This window comes from Stegodyphus dumicola, chromosome 9 (assembly GCF_044657685.1).
Source record: "Stegodyphus dumicola isolate Sdum_Otavi_A_Nest chromosome 9, ASM4465768v1".
In the NCBI taxonomy this organism is placed as follows: Eukaryota; Metazoa; Arthropoda; class Arachnida; order Araneae; family Eresidae; genus Stegodyphus; species Stegodyphus dumicola.
Genome location: NC_140776.1, coordinates 2,487,162 through 2,505,610, shown reverse-complemented (window position 1 = coordinate 2,505,610; position 18,449 = coordinate 2,487,162). Strand labels below are relative to the sequence as shown.

The 18,449-nt window shown below is 33.1% G+C and overlaps 1 protein-coding gene across 1 annotated transcript in view; it reads left to right on the top strand.

Annotated features, from left to right (window-relative positions):
* LOC118188465 (glutamate receptor ionotropic, NMDA 2B-like) overlaps positions 1–18,449 on the top strand; it is a 755,448-nt gene that overhangs the window by 696,017 nt on the left and 40,982 nt on the right. The window contains exon 15 of the mRNA XM_085823172.1: positions 18,274–18,288. Coding sequence (XP_085679298.1) covers positions 18,274–18,288 — 15 coding nt within the window. The remainder of the gene's footprint in view (positions 1–18,273; positions 18,289–18,449) is intronic.

Here is an 18,449-nt window from a genome sequence, read left to right as displayed (position 1 = left end):
ATCGTTTATTACTCACTTCCGTTACAAAACTCCTGCATATTTTTTCTTCAAGAGTAGTTGTTTCTTATGGCTTTTTTCGGAAATCAATCCATTTACATCAGGCCGCTAGCCAAAAAATTAAATTCAAAATTACATCAGGAAAATATTAAAAACACTTAAAAATTACAGCACTAAAATCCAAATCTTTACAATACCAAAAAATTAAGACATGAAAATTTCACAATTAAAACCTTAAAAAATCCCCAGTGATTGGAAGCGAAACAATTAAAAAATATAAGGATAGAAGATTCTTAGCCATCTAGTAGAGCTGTAGAATATCACTTCTACGTTGTAACCTAGGGTCAAGGTCCAGACAAACGAGTAAGTGCTGATGTTCATAGTGTCAGTTTTACAAACAGGTCATTGGCTATCAGTCAGTATGCTTATACTGGTAAGATGTTCGGCTAAGCAAGTCGTGTCCTATACCTACACTGAAATTAGCCATAGCCTTTTTGCGTGGCCTGCAACTGAACTCCTAATATTTTCCCAGAGCTTACCCTTCGATTTAGTTAACAGTTCTGTGTTGTAAGCTGATATAAATTGCTCTCGAAAACGTCTTCTAAGGTAATACAAAGGAATGGAACTCTGTTCGATAAATGACTCCGTACCTCGTTTTGCCAAGAGAGCTACTTTTTCATTACCATCAATATCTACGTGGGATGGTGTTCATTGAAATTCTATTATTTTATCATTCCTTTTTTCTTGGTGTTGAAGAGCTACTGCCTGTATAGCCGACCTAGAATGAAAAGAATGACAGTCTTTGTAATAAGAGTATCTTCACGCTCATATTTATCTACTTCCCAATTAAAACCTAAAACCAGATTCTGGCTATACCATTATTAGTTACTCACAGAATGCACCCTCATTTTTATGTTTCTCTTTTACTTCAATTTAGAACGTGGAGATTAATTTTTAATTAATGGTAACAATAAGTATCACGATTTCTTATTAATATAAAATCTAACCTATCACCAAAATTTAGTTCTTGGAAATGGGAAGATGTGCACTTCCTACTGAAATTGCATACAATGTGCATGCATGAGTAAATATTTCAGATTATGAAAAAACTGGAATTCGGTATTTTTAGCTTACAAGCCAAACATATAAAACAGGAAATATTTTTAACCTTTAAAAAAATAATTATGTTTGAAATTTTGATATCTTGAAAATTTATTATACAAGGATATGTTTTTTTCTTTACTTATCAGACGTTAGCTTAAATCTTGAACGTCAGATAGCGAATTTTCTTCCTCAATTATCTTATGAAATAAATTTTTTTAAAAAATGTATTATTTTCAATATACTTCAATATTCTTTTTGGGTAAAATGGGAGTAAAAACTTCAAAAATATTTCAACGTCTGCAAGGAGTATTCTGTTCCTACTCACACTTGTAAAGTCTTTACAGTTTTGAAAAAAAAAAAAAAAAAAAAAAAAAAAAAAAAAACCCTCTCAGTGTGTTCAATCTGAGAACTTAACCATGTCATAAATAAGCGGATTCAGGAGGAAAACAAAAAGTTTTTGAGTACGGCTGAAAAAATGAGTTTTTCCTTGGGATAACTTTCTCTCTCCTTCCAACATACCTTCGTGGTGTAATGGTAGCACATTCGACGCGTATTCGAGAGGTCCAGGTTCGAGTCCTGGCGAAGGCATTGTTCATTTCTCATATATTCTTACTTCAAAATAACCTGACGACTGTACAAGTGTATTCAATTAAATGACGATAATGTTGAAAATATGTATTGTAATATTAATGAAAATTGACGAGATAAAAAAAAGTACCCAAATTCATAGAGCTGAAACATCGCCTGCATATTAAAAGCAAAGAAAAGCAAAGCGAAATGTGTGATGACATATTACTTTCATAAATATTTCGCAGAAATGCATCATGTTATAAATTAAACTTTCTGAATCAGATACATTTTTCAAATTGCCTAAGTTTTTATTAATGTTAATATTGTTGTACTAAAGCAAGGAACGAAGGAGAAGGAGTTATAATAAACAATTCATAATTAGTAGAAACTTAATTTTATAGGAATTCATAACCGTTTTTTTTATATATCCGAAGTAAAATACAGTTACGAAGATTTAAATACTGTGCGTACTAGGTTGAGATTAGTTAAAAGTGCCCTATCAAAGAACGGAATAGTAAGCAAATAAAATAGTATGACTTCCAAGAAGGACTATAACAGCCTCTAATTAGATTAAAATCTATAATTTATTCTTATTAAAAGATTATTAGAAAGTATTTTTGAACCAATTATGGTGCAGCCTAGTAGAATTGAATGCGACACTTCCACAAATTTTTCGATGTATAGATGCTGATTTAAACTCGCTAAGCTTCAAACGTTAAAAAATATATAGCCCAAAATCTTTAGTAAGAACTGGATAAAAACGTTTTATTCCACGTCAAAGAATCGGATAAATTTTATCTTATTTTTTAGCCGAATTACGCTCGATTTGGCGCAGGACCGAAGTCGATGTATGAAAAATTTCACACCTCTAGTAATTTTATTTACTCATGAAACGCGGGCACCATTTCAAAGAAATGAGCAGAAATGAAGTTTAAAATCGTTGGCAAACATATAATTCTTGTCCAACGTTTTGTGTGTCCAATTTTTGTGCTAAAATCCATTTTGTGGCGCCCTGTGCATACACATTTAGCTTTATGGCACCGAATGGGTTTACTTGGAAAAGCCAATAGCGAATTCTGAAGGAAAAATTACTTAACAATTGATGCCACCTTCGAATTTTATTGCTTTGGAGAATGCATTTGCTCGAAATGACGTGAAAATGTTGTGCCATTTGGCGGATTTTCTTCATTTTATTTTTCCCTCCCACCCTCCAAATGGTGCAGTTGAGACGCTGATTAACTTTTATTTTTTTAACCTTTGTGTTGGAACTATGTAGTAACAAAAAGTATGAGGACTTTATGAAGAAAAATGGCACTAATAATTTTTAAAGACATGTTTACACTAGCTGCTTTTTATGCCAACGGCGCATAATGCAGGAAAAAGAAAAAGAAAGAATTTTTAATTGAGGACAATAGAACAAATTTAAAATAAAATATTTCTTTCAACAAATTATATATGCTATTTATCATCTGTTGAATTTGGTATATTTGTATCCTAAAATAAATTTAAAAATTCTAATTAAAGTGATTATTAAAGGCCAAGTATCTAATTGAAGTAAAATAATATGAAACACATATTATTTTACTTTGATAATAAGATTTTAAATTATTTTACTTTGATAATAAGATTTTAAATTATTTTACTTTGATAATAAGATTTAAAATAATAAGATTTCATTCATTAGACATCTATGTGGCTTCTTGAAGTTTTTGAGATTTATCTACTTATTTTTAACTAATAATTCATTTTCAGTACTTTCCTATCATTCTCTTTTCACCCATGCGTTTTCATGTTAGAATGTAAATGAGAGAGCGAGCGTTTATTGAAGTTCTATTTAAGCGAAGGTTATTATTATTAACGTGTTGCGCCGTAAGACACTATACGGAAGGGAGGGATGCTTTCGTAGAGGACTTTCCAAGAGAAAACTGGCACGTATTAACACGTTACACATGGTGGAAATCATGAAAATGCTCATACAGCCAGCCCGTTCGCGGGATTCGAACCTCGGACCGAACTACCAGCGATCAGGGACTCCTACCGCACGGTCGCTGGTGGGCCAAGCGAAGGTTATGCAAGTTATTTTTAGAGCATGTTCTGCCTATTCCAAGCTACGTTGCATCGCGACTATTAGCGATTTGATTCTGTGGCGTTGAGTTCTAGCCATCTGTCTTGTCTCGCCGGTTTTCTACGAAACAAAACTTTTCCTACGCATTTAAATTATCCTGTGAGCCGATAGGCTAATCTAGTACATCTGAATTAGTTCAACATTACGTATTTAAACATTACGTTCAACATTACGTAAGTGAGGCCAGAAATGATGGCTTGTGTAAAGACAAGTTGGGTCATTGTTATTTCTTTGCGTTCAAAATAAAAGATCTATTTACGCCCTTCTTCTAATTTTGTTTGTCTACAGTTTGAGACAAGAGAATTATTACTGTGTAGTCTTTCTATATAGCACACTAGTTTATGCTACTAAAGAAAGTGATACATTGCATATAAGTTAAACGCATTGCATAAATCAATCCCGCAACTCTTGCAAAACGCATTGAATGAAGAGTATTTAAAAGTCACATCGGAAATGCACGTTATAAGGATTTACTTACTTATAATTAGTGTTTTCGCATTTCGAAGTTATAGAACAATAGTTCATTCGAAGCGTATTCTATTTCTTTAAAATTTATAGTTAGCACAATATTTTAACTAATAACAATCCCAGTAAAGTGAGTAACATAAAAGCTTGTAAGTATATAGTTTACAAGTAAAGATATGCAGTATAATTTTAATTTTCATATTCTTTCAAAATACTTTTCATCATAGTTTACTCTCTTCTACATGCTTCTAAACTGTCGACAAATAGTGCCCCTTTGAAAGTGGATAGATAGTTTGATAACTTGAATAAATCTGGGCATTCCTTGATGTGTCATTTCCTTTAAACCTTCTTCTGTGTTTCAAGCAATGCATACTCTAATCATGGACATGTCTTCTATTTCGAATATTCAGCTTTGTGTTGAGCTTTCGTAGGTACATCGTAACAGAAAAGGAAAGGTTTATCACCTGTTATGGCGCTTTTGATTTAGCGACATTTCCATTTTCAAATTTTTTCAGTATCTCACAGCATCACGAAACATGGCACGTTATCTTCCTGTAGCTTGAGGCGTAATGTATTCAAAGGGAAGACACTTTTGTGATTTCAAAGTAGTCATACAGAATGACAAGAACTGCCGAGGCAGGATGATTTGTCCTTATCCATTTCACTCATATGCCAGCCGTCACTTCTTAAATTCTACTGTCATATGCCAAGCGGTTTTTAAGCATCTTCCTGACAAACGTGATGCTCTTTACTTTGACTGAGCATATTACAGCTTCTTTATTTTGAAGAGTCTTCTAAGTTAAAATTCCCTCTGTAGCACTTCCAGTACTGCTTGAATATGGTAGTATGATCAATCCAACCATCTTTCAACCAAGAGATCAATAATTTTTTAATAAGAACGCATAACGAGAAATTCTTAGTGATATAACGCGGAAAGAACTAACATCCAGAGCTTGTTCTGCCGGCCATTTTTGTGGGTTAGAACGTTACTTAAAACGCGTGTACTCTTTACAGCGTGCAGCTTACAAAGTGCAGAATGCAAGTTGCGTCATACTGCGTAATTTTTAGCGGCCTATTTAATAATTAGTTTCTTTTGAAAATCCTTCTATGTACCAAAACAATTGTAGTGTCAATAATTTGAAAAAGGATACATCGCATTCAACGCATCGTTTCGAGACTAATAGCCTCCCTAGGCTAATAACTCTTGCTTCTTACAGTACAAAAATTTATACATTTTATTATTAGAAATATCGTTTTGTACCTTTTTTAATCTTTATCTAATGGGAGATTTCATACATTTTACACATTATAAACCTCAGTAGGCTTGGTTTAACGTATTTGTAAAGTGATATTAACTCATCTACCAGTTTATCGATTTCTTGAAACTATACTATTACTTTTATGATCCCTTAAACTCCCCTTGATGTTGTGAAGATATTGATATATATGTAAAATATAAAATATACGATGGCTTTGCTCTTCGCGAACACGCAACCTTTAATTAATTTTCTGCAATTTAGGATCTTTCCCATAGACCAGTACCTTCCAGAACATTCGCGCATATTACATAACCGCTACTATAAATACTGAGTGCGTGCCATTTTGCGTCAGAAGCTTCTCTTTCCCTGTGCTGCTAGGACCTATGCTGCTACGCTTCTCATCTTTCTTTCTTTGTTAGAATGTTATGACGCAGAAAGTAAAAATTTAATCGTACTTAGTAGCTCAATATTGCATATGTTATTTAGAGAACTTCATCGGAAAAATAAATTGATCTGTGTAGTAAAAATATTTGTATGTACTAAAAATACTTATATATTTTAATTTCTTGTGTAATGAAAAATGTGTTAATTTCAGTAGGCTATGAGAAATATTTATTATAATTATTCAGGTGTATAAGTGATAACCACAATTTTGAATATCAATTTTATCAGCGATGAAATTATAACAATGATTAAGAGTACATCACGTTGTTTCCGCAATAACCCGAATGATAGGGATAAAATATGTGACCTACAGAGGATAGCAAAATAAGTACTTACCCCAGACGTTGTGATAGTTGAAGAAGAAAATACAAGTTATTCGTCTACAATTTACTCTATTTATCTTTCCTATCCAAATTTTATTGCTGAGCTCACACAAATAAAACAAGAAATTTAAATAATCAGATCATAACTATAGTCCTACTAAAATGCAGAACGTCCACTCGTTAATCGATACACTACAGAGCACTATCCATTTGTATCACTTTCTATAAATCACGAAAAACCTGGAATCGGAGATATATGTAGACCAGGAATATACTTATCTTGAAATTTCTTTTGATTTTGAAGCTTCCACCAGTGAATTAATTTGGAGCAGTGCACCACGTGGCGATAGACAATGGATGAGTCTTAAATTGCACAATGAGATCGTTCATGATTCTTGCTTAAAAAACATCATTCCACCCAGAATGAATTTTCAGCAACTGCATATAGAATGAATATATTCAATAAAAAACTACAGTTGTCTTTCCATAAATTAGAATCCATATCATCGGACTTTTCAGGAAGGTTAAACGTGCATCATGAAACGAGGTCGTAGGTGAAGAGACAGTCAGTGAAGTGACAGGCCGAAGCCCGTTAGATAATCTTTCACAATACTTGTTGCGTCAGAAAGAACACATTAAAGCAACTAGAGAATTAGTGAAACAAAACGAAGAAAAATATTTTCAGTCTCAAAATAAAGTTGTTAAAGGCAGAGAGCCACCAAAATTTAATATTGGAGATGAGGTATTTTTAAAGGCTTTACAACCACCTCATGCTTTTCAGCCAAAATTCAATGGACCTTTCAAAATAATAAAAATTTTTCGAAATAAAATCTACTTAATTCAAAACATCGAAGACCACAAAACTAAAAAAATTCATTGTAGCAAATTATTTAAAAGAGTTGATCCAAGGTTCAATTTGATTAATTAAGAACATTTATTTCATCGAGCTTGTTTTTCTTGTTTACTAAGTTAGAAAAAATAAATAAATAGAAGACATACACACATTTGTAAGTATTAGGAATTTAGTGGATTTATTTCCAACATAAAATTTTTTTTTGAGATTTCATGATTAGTTTGGGTGTCGGTTGGCCACCTTCACTCATACGTTTGGTTGGCTGCAGGCTGGTCCGGGTTGACAAATGTCATGGAATTTACAAAATAAATAAATAAATAAATAAAAATAAAATAAAGTGTGCAGTACACTTAGTGATCATTACAAGTAACGAGCTAGACATGAAAATTGTGCTACTGAAACAAGTTTGAGTAGTAAAAAAAAAAATATATATATATATATATATACATATATAACAATAATAAAAAGAGGAAGAATAAAATTAATGTGTTCAAAAAGAAATGAAATTGTAGAGTAATTGGTCTAGATGAATTTAGTAATTTCAAGGGCAAATTGATGTCATCCAGAAGAATTTATAGAATCTGTATAATTAGAAACTTGTCAAAAAATTATCATTAATGCAGAGTTGTGTTTAACAGTGAAAATGTATGAATGTAAAAATAGGTATTAGCTTACAATTTCCATTTACAAATAGAAAATTGTAACTTGACTACAGATTATAATGAAAGTGTATGCTGTAACTATATGAGTAACTTGTATGATATGTATTAGTTATTAATTTTTAATTGTACTTCATATGTGTAGCACTTATCCCAGACAGTGAAATTATGATAAAAAAATTTTTGACTATTTTTCATTTGATTTAACTATTATACCAGATCATACTTGCAATGAGTGTTGTGCGTCAGTAAATTTACCGTGCAATGAACTGTGTTTCGGTGAAATTTATCATGCAGTGTTCAGCGTCAGTGAAGTGCATTTGTCATGCAGTGTTCATGCGGTGATCTGTGCGTTTTCTTTGGCCGGAGGGAATGTGCTAGCAAGCCGGCATCTATCATCAAACTATGGCTTCAAGAATCGTCATCGTTTCGTCCAAGCCCTTGGTGGCAGTTGTTGGACCGGTTTTTTTCTCTTTGCTGCTGGGAGTTCAAGGGTGAAGGACGGGCTTCGGCCTGTCACTTCACTGACTGTCTCTTCACCTACGACCTCGTTTCATGATGCACGTTTAACCTTCCTGAAAAGACCGATGATATGGATTCTAATTTATGGAAAGACAACTGTAGTTTTTTATTGAATATATTCATTCTATATGCAGTTGCTGAAAATTCATTCTGGGTGGAATGATGTTTTTTAAGCAAGAATCATGAACGATCTCATTGTGCAATTTAAGACTCATCCATTGTCTATCGCCACGTGGTGCACTGCTCCAAATTAATTCACTGGTGGAAGCTTCAAAATCAAAAGAAATTTCAAGATAAGTATATTCCTGGTCTACATATATCTCCGATTCCAGGTTTTTCGTGATTTATAGAAAGTGATGCAAATGGATAGTGCTCTGTAGTGTATCGATTAACGAGTGGACGTTCTGCATTTATAGTAGGACTATAGTTATGATCTGATTATTTAAATGTCTTGTTTTATTTGTGTGAGCTCAGCAATAAAATTTTGATAGGAAAGATAAATAGAGTAAATTGTAGACAAATAACTTGTATTTTCTTCTTCAATTATCACAACGTCTGGGGTAAGTACTTATTTTGCTATCCTCTGTAGGTCACATATTTTATCCCTATCATTCGGGTTATTGCGGAAACAACGTGATGTACTCTTAATCATTGTTATAATTTCATCGCTGATAAAATTGATATTAAAATTTTGGTTATCACTTATATACCTGAATAATTATAATAAATATTTCTCATAGCCTACTGAAATTAACACATTTTTCATTACACAAGAAATTAAAATATATAAGTATTTTTACTACATACAAATATCTTTACTACAATCTGTTATTTGAATTAAATAAATATGTTCAGTTAAAAGTGAAATTTCTCGCATTGGATATCAATCCTTACCCCTCTTCAAAAAGTCATGCCTGAACTTTGATGCCAAGCTTCATCACGACTGCCGAAATATCACATATATATGTATATATATATATATATATATATATATATATATATATATATATACATCTCCATAAATTAAGCACAATGCAAAATCAGGCAAAGGAAGAATTAGAAGCAAAACAAATTTGACTTATTTGTAAAGCTTATTTATTAAGCAAAAGGTAGAGAGCAAAAAAATATGCTATATGTTTGATATTATTAAAAAAATTAGCGTTTTTTCTCCCTGGAGAAAATTACAAAAAACACCTATTTACAAAAAACAATATTACATGGTTGGTATGATTGTTAATACATTGTATGTCTCCCAGACGATGCAATACAGTCCGTACAACGCCTAGGCATGCTGATTATCAAATTATCGATCTGATCTTGGGCGATATTACGCCACTCAAAAGGAATGCTCTCCGAAGTTCCGGTAGATATGTAGGAGGAGAATGACGGGCTGCAACTCGTCGGCCAAGCATGTCCCACACGCGCTCTACTGGATTCAAGTCCGGTGAGAATGCTGGTCAGTCCATACGGGTGATATCCTCCGATTGAAGGCATTCGCTTACGATGTTCGCACGGTGAGGACGGGCGTTGTTATCCATAAACACAAATTGTGCGCCCCGAAACAAACGTACATGTTGTTCCAGAATGACGTCCCGACAGATTTCGCTTGTCATGGTTCCAATTTGAACATGCAGGTCAGTTCTGGAACCCAGAATAATTCTACCCCGAACGAGCCCTCCTGCACCACCGTAACAGTGTCGTTCAATGATGTTTTCTTGTTGGTAACGGGTACCTGGAGCTCTCCATATGAAAGTCTGGCGAGAATCAGACTGCAAGCTAAACCTGGACTCGTCGGAAAACATCACACAAGCTCACTGTTGCGGTATCCACAATGCATGCTCTCTACTCCAGGCTAACCGCAGGCGACAGTGAATTGCAGTAAGTGGAACGCATCTGACAGGTCTACGAGCATATAGACCAATCTGCCCTAAGCGTCTGTACACGGTCTGCCTTGAAATTGTCGTACCAGTGGCTGAAGAGAGCTGACGAGACAGGTCTGAGGCTATGCTCCGCCTGTTTCTTTTGTCAGTAACTGCCAAATACCGGTCCTCATTCGGCGTTGTAACTCTGGGGCGACCTGTGCTGTAACGTCTACTCACATTACCATCATCTTGGAATCGTTGCCAAAGCCTGGAGATGACACTCTGGGCAATTCCAAGTTCGTCTGATACTTCCAGTTGGGTACGCCCACATTCCAGACGGCCGATAATTCTACCACGTAAAAAATCATCCAAAAGCGTCCTTTGTGTCATAACTATTCGGTTATTGCACTGAAATGCTTATAAAGCGCCTGCGAACAATTTTACTTCTTTGCCTGTATTCCTCATATATCGCTCTCTTACACTCTCGTCATTGTGACGTACCATCGGTGTCATCTGGTTACTTCCTGAAATTTGCATATGATTCATGAAGATGTGTGTAGTGATTTTACAGGTGATATATTTATTTTAGAGTTCGACTTCCGCGTGACTCCGAATTATCCTTAATTTATGGACATGAGTGTATAAACACAAAATATTTATTCTCTGCCCCCACAGTAATTACCTCTATTACTCTTTCTAAAACCATGTAAGCACCCGAACATAAATTGAATTAAATATAAAAATCGGATGTGTACACCACTACCTTGTATGGAAAATTAAATTATACGCAATTTTTCTACATTTTATTTAAACATATTGAATTAACAGTTAAAGAGTTTTCAACTAAATCTACTTTGTCGATAGCCCTTGGACCACAAGAGAATAAATGCACTCTTTTAAAGTTTACTATATTTATTTACCATTGCGACACTTCGACGCTACGTTCACTTAACAGCATTAACATTCATTTTAAAACTCAGAGTGCACAAAAAATTATATCATCTGAAGAATTAACATAAGTTCTATTCAAATACTATAATAAATCTAAAACGATATATAAAAGAAAAATACAAATAAAAAATCAACTTTTTGGCAGACGATTCAGCACCGCTTACCTAATGCGTATGTTCTACTAATTAATTCAATTCTCACTTCGCGGCAAGGCGAAAATACATAAAATTCAAAATATTTTCATTAAAATTTTACAACTATAGAAAATTCCTAATAATTTAAATGTTAATTCCATAATGAATTAAGCATAATTTAATTCGCAATAATAAAAGAAGGTGTTACTTTTGTTGTTGGGAAGCATAGTTTCTCTAGATTGGAGACAAATCCACTATTCTGGTGAGTTTTAAATGTAAACAAACATGGAGAGTATACTAATCAGAAATTAGTTTTAGCCGCAATTAAAAAACTTTTAACTTGTTGATAACTCCACAACTATTGCATGTAAGTTAACTAATGGCATGACACCTTTAACCAGAAGATAAGAACAACATAATTCAATCATTTTTAAAGCAAAAAATGCACAATTTACAAATACGTACGTACGCACAGACGCCACAAAAAATTCTCTTCAGAATTCATTTTAAATCAGTTTTATAATTTTTTTAGGAGGGAAAGAGTTCTTTATTCTGTTCTCACGTACACATGTCACGCAAAAACATCGTTAAATTGCATTCGATAGCGGTGAAAATGAATACTTTCGTTGAAATATGATGGCTGAATTTTTTCGCGATTACAATACTTCCTTTTTCTTCGTACAAGGAAGTAAAAAGGATTAAGATCATGCTTAATAAAAGTTGATAATTAAGGGGTTTTGGCATATTCCAGTATATACTTTTATTGTGTACCAGTATACCAGTATACTTACCAGTGCACCAGTTTCCAGTGTATGTATTTTATAATATAATATCCAAATTTCAACAATTTTTTTCAAATATTATTTTTCTTTATGAACCAAATATTATCAATTTTAGAATGTAGCTCAGTTTTCTCAAACCATGTTTTTTCGTATTGAAACAGAAATTCCCCAGAGTTGATTTAGGAAAATAATAATTTAGTATTATCTTTTTTGAATCTATATTAAGTAAATTAATCATCTTGATAACATTCTTCATTTAGCATAAGAAAATCTGACTGTTCTTTTACCAGGTTCCGTTTTATTTCTTTGAGGTAAACTATTTTATTCGTGAAACAATAGAACAGCTACTAAGTTGATATTTCGTTTCAGTGTCCATGAGATAAAATGAAGTAACAGAAAATGCAAATCTCGAACTCAAAAAAAAAAAAAAAAAAAAAAAAAAAAGAATAAAATATTTTAAGTTCTATTTTAAATCTTGAAGAAAAACTGATAATCGTTAAACTATTCAAAACTCAATTTTCGTACTAGTACTTCTTATATATTCATTTTTACTCTGATGCGTTTAAAAAACTTCAGTTGCGCCAGAATATTGACATTTATGTCAATATGCATTTTCTTTCTTATCTATCTGCTTACGGTAATTGATGAATATGTAGCAAAAGAAGAAAGAAAATACATGCAAATCTTTATCCACTTTATATTTACTTGTGTTTTTAATATGAGATTATCTTTAGAATGAAGAAAGGGTTATATATGAATTTTTAAACAATTACACTCCTTTCTGTATTTGGCAATTCGAAAAAAAAATATTTTTTGTTACTTCGTTATGAATTTTGTACTTAGATAGATAATTTTAGTGGAATTATAAGTAAAATTATATTTCTTTTGTATAATGTAACATGAAAAATTGAAAGACATGAGCTATGCCTGAAAAGTAAGAATACAGGGGCAAGTCCATTTAACATTGAGTAAATGGCTAGCTCGGCAATTTGGACAGATATCGCCAAGCTGACAAATATTTTGGTCGCCAAATTTGGCAAGACATCGTTAATAGTCGCCAAACTTGGCGACGTTTTGATCCAGTCCCTATATTACAGTAAGAGGTATTCTAATTGAATAAATATAATTGCTGACTATATTAGCTGTAACCGTAATTCGACCCTCATATTGCCTTCCAGTAATTTTAAGAAGCAGAAAGTACTAGAAATATCTCAGCGTTCGGGTGAAAACTGTAAAAGGCCGGTGAGAGCATCTGTCCTCAGTTGTTGTTGTTGTTAGCTGTTAGCTCAGCGTGAGTTTGGAGTACTCAGATTTCTCCGGGTACCTATCTCTTTAAGCTGAGATTTGCATTGCGTTGGGTTTAACGTTCATAGTAGTTTGAAATGTAATTACTGATTACACTCTGTGATGCTGTGAACACCTGTAGAAGTATTTCTGTGGGCTTCTAGTGACGGGATTTTAATTGAACTCTGCTGTAATCTTTTAAGCAGTTCTCCCAAAAGCGCAACTCCAACGTGTCTCATAGATCTTCAAAGTCTAGCCTCTGGTTTTTGGAAGAAGAATATCCGCTGCATCTTCTGTCAGAGAGGTTATGAGATGTTTGGGAATCCTATTCGTTCACCTCCGCCACTGTAGAAAAGTTTGTCTTATGCACTTGTCAGAAGGTTTTCCCATCATATGTGGATAAGAATAGTTTCAGCTTCCTGCCGTCGCTATGAATTTCTTTAAGGTATCACTTTATTTGGCGACCTCAGAGAAACCTGTCAGCAATTAATAGTTGGATTTTGGCAGAAAAACTTTCTTCGATTTGTTTTTCCACGGTAGACACTTTTTCTTGAATTTCTCAGACTTTGTCTTCAGCCATGTTTATTGCCTTCCATAGTTTGTGTTCTATTATGAAGGTAATTTCTCTTTTCATTTCCACTTGACTTGCTTCAAATGTTCTTAAACTGCTTTCATCTCTTCTTTAATGGATTCTTAAATAGCCTTCGTCTCTTCCTCAACGGATTTTTAGCCACCTTTCATCTCTCCTTTGACTGAATTTTTAACGGCTTTCATCTCTGCTTTAACGGTTCTTGGCCAACTTTAAACTCTCTTGGGCACCCTGCATCTCTTGTTTCAAGGAGCTGACGGTGCCTTCTATCCTTTCTTGGAGTGCATCAAAAGCAGTGACCAACTGTCTCAGTTGATCATCAGTTGCTCTTGTCACAGGCATTTAATCCCCCTCCTGATACCAAAATGCGTTGAACTATCCAAAATATTCACTTCTAAATGGAAAAATGTAGATCATTTTTAGCTTTCATGCTTTTCAAAAATTTTTAATGCGGAAATGATTGTTCTAACACATAACGGTTTGGCTTTATAGAAGTGTGGTGAATTCCGGTAAAAGAGATGAAATATTTAGTTTAATGTACGATTTTAATTACGTCTCAACATACTTTTGTAACTACGAGAGCTGGAGCCGCCCAGACGGTATAATGAATAGGGGAGCCTACTGAGAACCGATGGGCCCGAGTTTGAATTCCGGAGAAGGCATGTAAGTAGTAAATGTATAGTGTCTTTGCGGCATTCTAAATATATGAAGAGGCGAAAGACCTCTCCTGTGGATTGGTGGTAAGCAAGATGGGTGGAAGACCCTGGGACACTTCCTGGGGTGCTCTCCCGATGCTCTGACAAACATTTTCCCATGAAATTCATAAACAAGACAACAACAACGAGATCTGAATAAATAGTATTTTTATTTAGCCAAGAACATAATCAGAATTCATTGTAATAATCTTGCTATTGAGAAGCTAACCTTTAATCCCAAACCCATGTTCAAAAATCTGTAATGTATCAAGTATTTAAGCTTTCTTTAGTGTGTTAAATTACAAATGAAAATATTAGGCTACATTATAAAAAAAAATCACAGGATTAATAGTGGGCAGTGTATGCTGTAAAACTTATTAAAACATGCAGATAACATAGAAAGTATATAAAAAAATTTCAAACAGTTTTAATGCTGACAATATATTTCTTTTGTACTGGGTTCATTAGATTAAAAATTCTGTTCTATCATTTTCCATTTTTTTAATACTCAAATGTAAAGTTTCCAATGGTTCTCCTTGATAATTTGGCAGTTTTGAGCAAAAGGTCCAGATGAGATGTAGACAGTTAATTTTTAAAGACATTCTGCATCTTTGCTTGTGGTAACTGTCAAAAAAGTTCTGAATGAATTGTCCATGATTTTCTGAAAACAACTGTTTCATTACCATTTTTTTTTTTTTTTTTTTTTTTTCACGAATAAATTGTACTGCAATAATACTTTCTGTTTTAAACTTTCAGATTTTACAGATAATTTATTTTCTGTGAGGTTTGAATTACGTATCGCGAACTTATTTGGTAATAATGACGCATATTCTACTCTTTTCGCACAGTTTTAAGTCATTGCGTATTAAACATAAATCTTTGCCGCTTAATTCTATGACGAAATAATTGGCATCCCATTCTGCTTTCAAAAGCTCGACATTCTAGGTATATTTTTCTCTTTTAACTTGTTTTTGAGACTGACATGATACGGGCAGGTAATAGATAAAAGAAAAGAAAAAGAACAAAATATCACACATTATTATTACAGACGATACCCCGCGCACCGGTATAACAAAACTGTCAACACGCTCATGCGATGCACAGCGCGCAAACATTTAGGTCCGATGTCAAAATCAACGAAAAATGAAAGGATACAGAAGTAGTGCCACTCGCGGTTATTATTCACAGCTTTTCAACTCAACTATCGTCCGTTGCATGATAGCGCGTAATTTCATAATTTGATTTTAAAATACAAAAAGCAGTATCCCCCTGCAAGGCCAGATTAAAAACAATTTTGGGGCCGGATTCGGCTTACGGGCCGTAGTTTGCGTAGTTTTAGTTAAAAAACAAATTTTTTAGCTAGTGTATGTCTTGTACTAAAAAACATCTCGAAATTTTAATGTAAGTTCGAACATTCTATCTAAATTTAGTCATCCTCCATTTCGTAACACCATGATATCTAGATTGTAACTCTCCATTATATTTTCTTATTCTCCGTCGTATTTAACATTGTTATTATGATTATTACAACTTACCTTATTTACTTTACCTTATTATTTTACCTTATTTATTATTTATAGTAATTTTTTTTCTTGTTGAATGGTGAAAATTGATTCTCTAGTATGCGTACTATCCGTGTATATGACACAAATGAATAAGTATAATTTTAAAAGAAATTTCTGGACAATTCAAAATTAGAAACTAATTCTTACTTCGACAAATAACAAAATAATCTCTAAACCAAGCGTAAACACGAATCTGCAAGAATTCATATTTCTGCAATGCTAGGGTATATGCAGTGTTACTAGAGACCAGAAATAAAAACATTTTATTGAAAAATAAATAAAGTTGAAAAGAAATAAAAACTAGAGTACTATCTGCATAGAACGTAGTTGTAAAAAATTTAAAAATATTTCGCCTTGAATTGACTTTTTGCAAGACATCACTAATTAAAGATTCACTGCTATTTAATAGGTAACCCATTTTATATTTTATAAAATATCTATGATCTCGATAATCTGTTTTAAGTACTAATTTCATAGCTCACAATGTACTATTTCGAAAACGATTAAACATAAGAAATCAATTGGTCTTGAGAAAATATTTAAGCCTGAAAACAACAAGATGTGTTATTTTTCATTGCGCATAATGCTTCATCTCATACAGTATTATTAAGTATTCATAATATATAAAATAAAATCGAAACAAACATTTTTAAATGGTCGATATAAGGAGTTCTGAAACTGGAAGCTGTTTCTGTTAACAATGTATAAATTGCTTACATTATTTCATTTTTTTAAAAGTTTTTTTAAAACTCTTTCACACATGTTCGTATGTCAGTAGTTGGTCTTATGAAAGTATGTATAACTAACAAGTTATTAAAGCAGACCTACGTTAGCCTGCCACATCTGAGTCTATATAATGTTCCAAAATATGTACCATATAGAATATTTTATATTTTTTTAAAAGGAATAATAAATCTCCAATGTGCAGTTCTTTGCTATGTTTAAAACTATCTTCATGTTGTTTGTAAATTCTCTTCGCATCACCCAAAATTTATCTTAGTTTTGGAATCTTTAAATACTTGTTAAAATCACTTCGTGCGAATCAGGCTGAACTAGAATTTAAATCATTTCCCAGTGGAAAATCAGTATTTTATCTCTAGTACTCACAAACATTTCAACTTCGAGCAAAAAGTTGAATATACATGAGAGAGTTTTAAACTCTTACTGGCTCTGGCAAAATTTATCTTTCAATCACGTACCCTAAAATAGCTCTTACATCTCAAATTCAGTTCTCTACGCCACGTAAAAAGACCACAGGCAAAGCTGAAATATTGACTAAACAAAATTCTGCTCCACAATTTTATGAGCTGTAGTTAAAGACTTCAAAAATCAATAACTTGTTGGCCCAAATAAATCTTGTTTTTACCTAGAAAAGGGACATGATGTCTTTTATTAAGAGAAGAGGTTTGTTATTAAGGCTATTTGTTATAAAGTGGATTGAAAATTCTTAAGTGTATTAGGCTTTTGGTTTGTAGAAAACATGAAAAATCAATAGTGTCTCGTCAAGATTCAGGCTACAGTTCATCCAACCATTAGCTATATATGCTAATCACCTACGCATGAAGAGCAGGCACAAGGAAATGTGGTAATTCCTTCTAATACCTTCTATTTAAAACGCAACTAGGGAAAGACAAAACAACAAGTACACTAAACACAGGTGGTGATTAGTCTAATCAATCTTAGCTCGGGCACCAGTGTACAGATTATTAGGCTTTTCTGCGCAGAAATCATCAGAAATAAGCTGTTTGCTCGCTTGAATTCGAACTATGGATTTGGTAGATGCAAATTTGTTGGGTAGAGATCAAACCACTTAAATTATGAAAACATGCATGAAGAGATGAGATAATTTCTCACAATTTAAACTTCGTGTTTCTAATATTTTCTTAACGCTGATTATTTTTTGTAAGAGATCTGGAAATGAGCATAATATGTAAAATGTGTGATAAAAGTTGTACATTGAATAAAAAATAACAAGGGAATTAATAATCCTATCCAATTTCTTTATTTCCGATGCTTCTATCTGAACACTTTGATTTTTTTATCTTTTCCTTTCCCTTTAATCCCCACTCCTTGGTAATGGATAAATGAAGACTTCAATGGACCAGGTATGTATTTCGTGGTGTTGTCGTGATTTGAGTGTGGCTATCGTTAGTAGTGAGTGCGCATTGCTTTCATTTCGCTTTCGTGAATGGCATTCATATGTTTTATGCATGTAGTATGATATGTTATATTGACGGAATCTTACTATCGATATTTCTACAAAGTA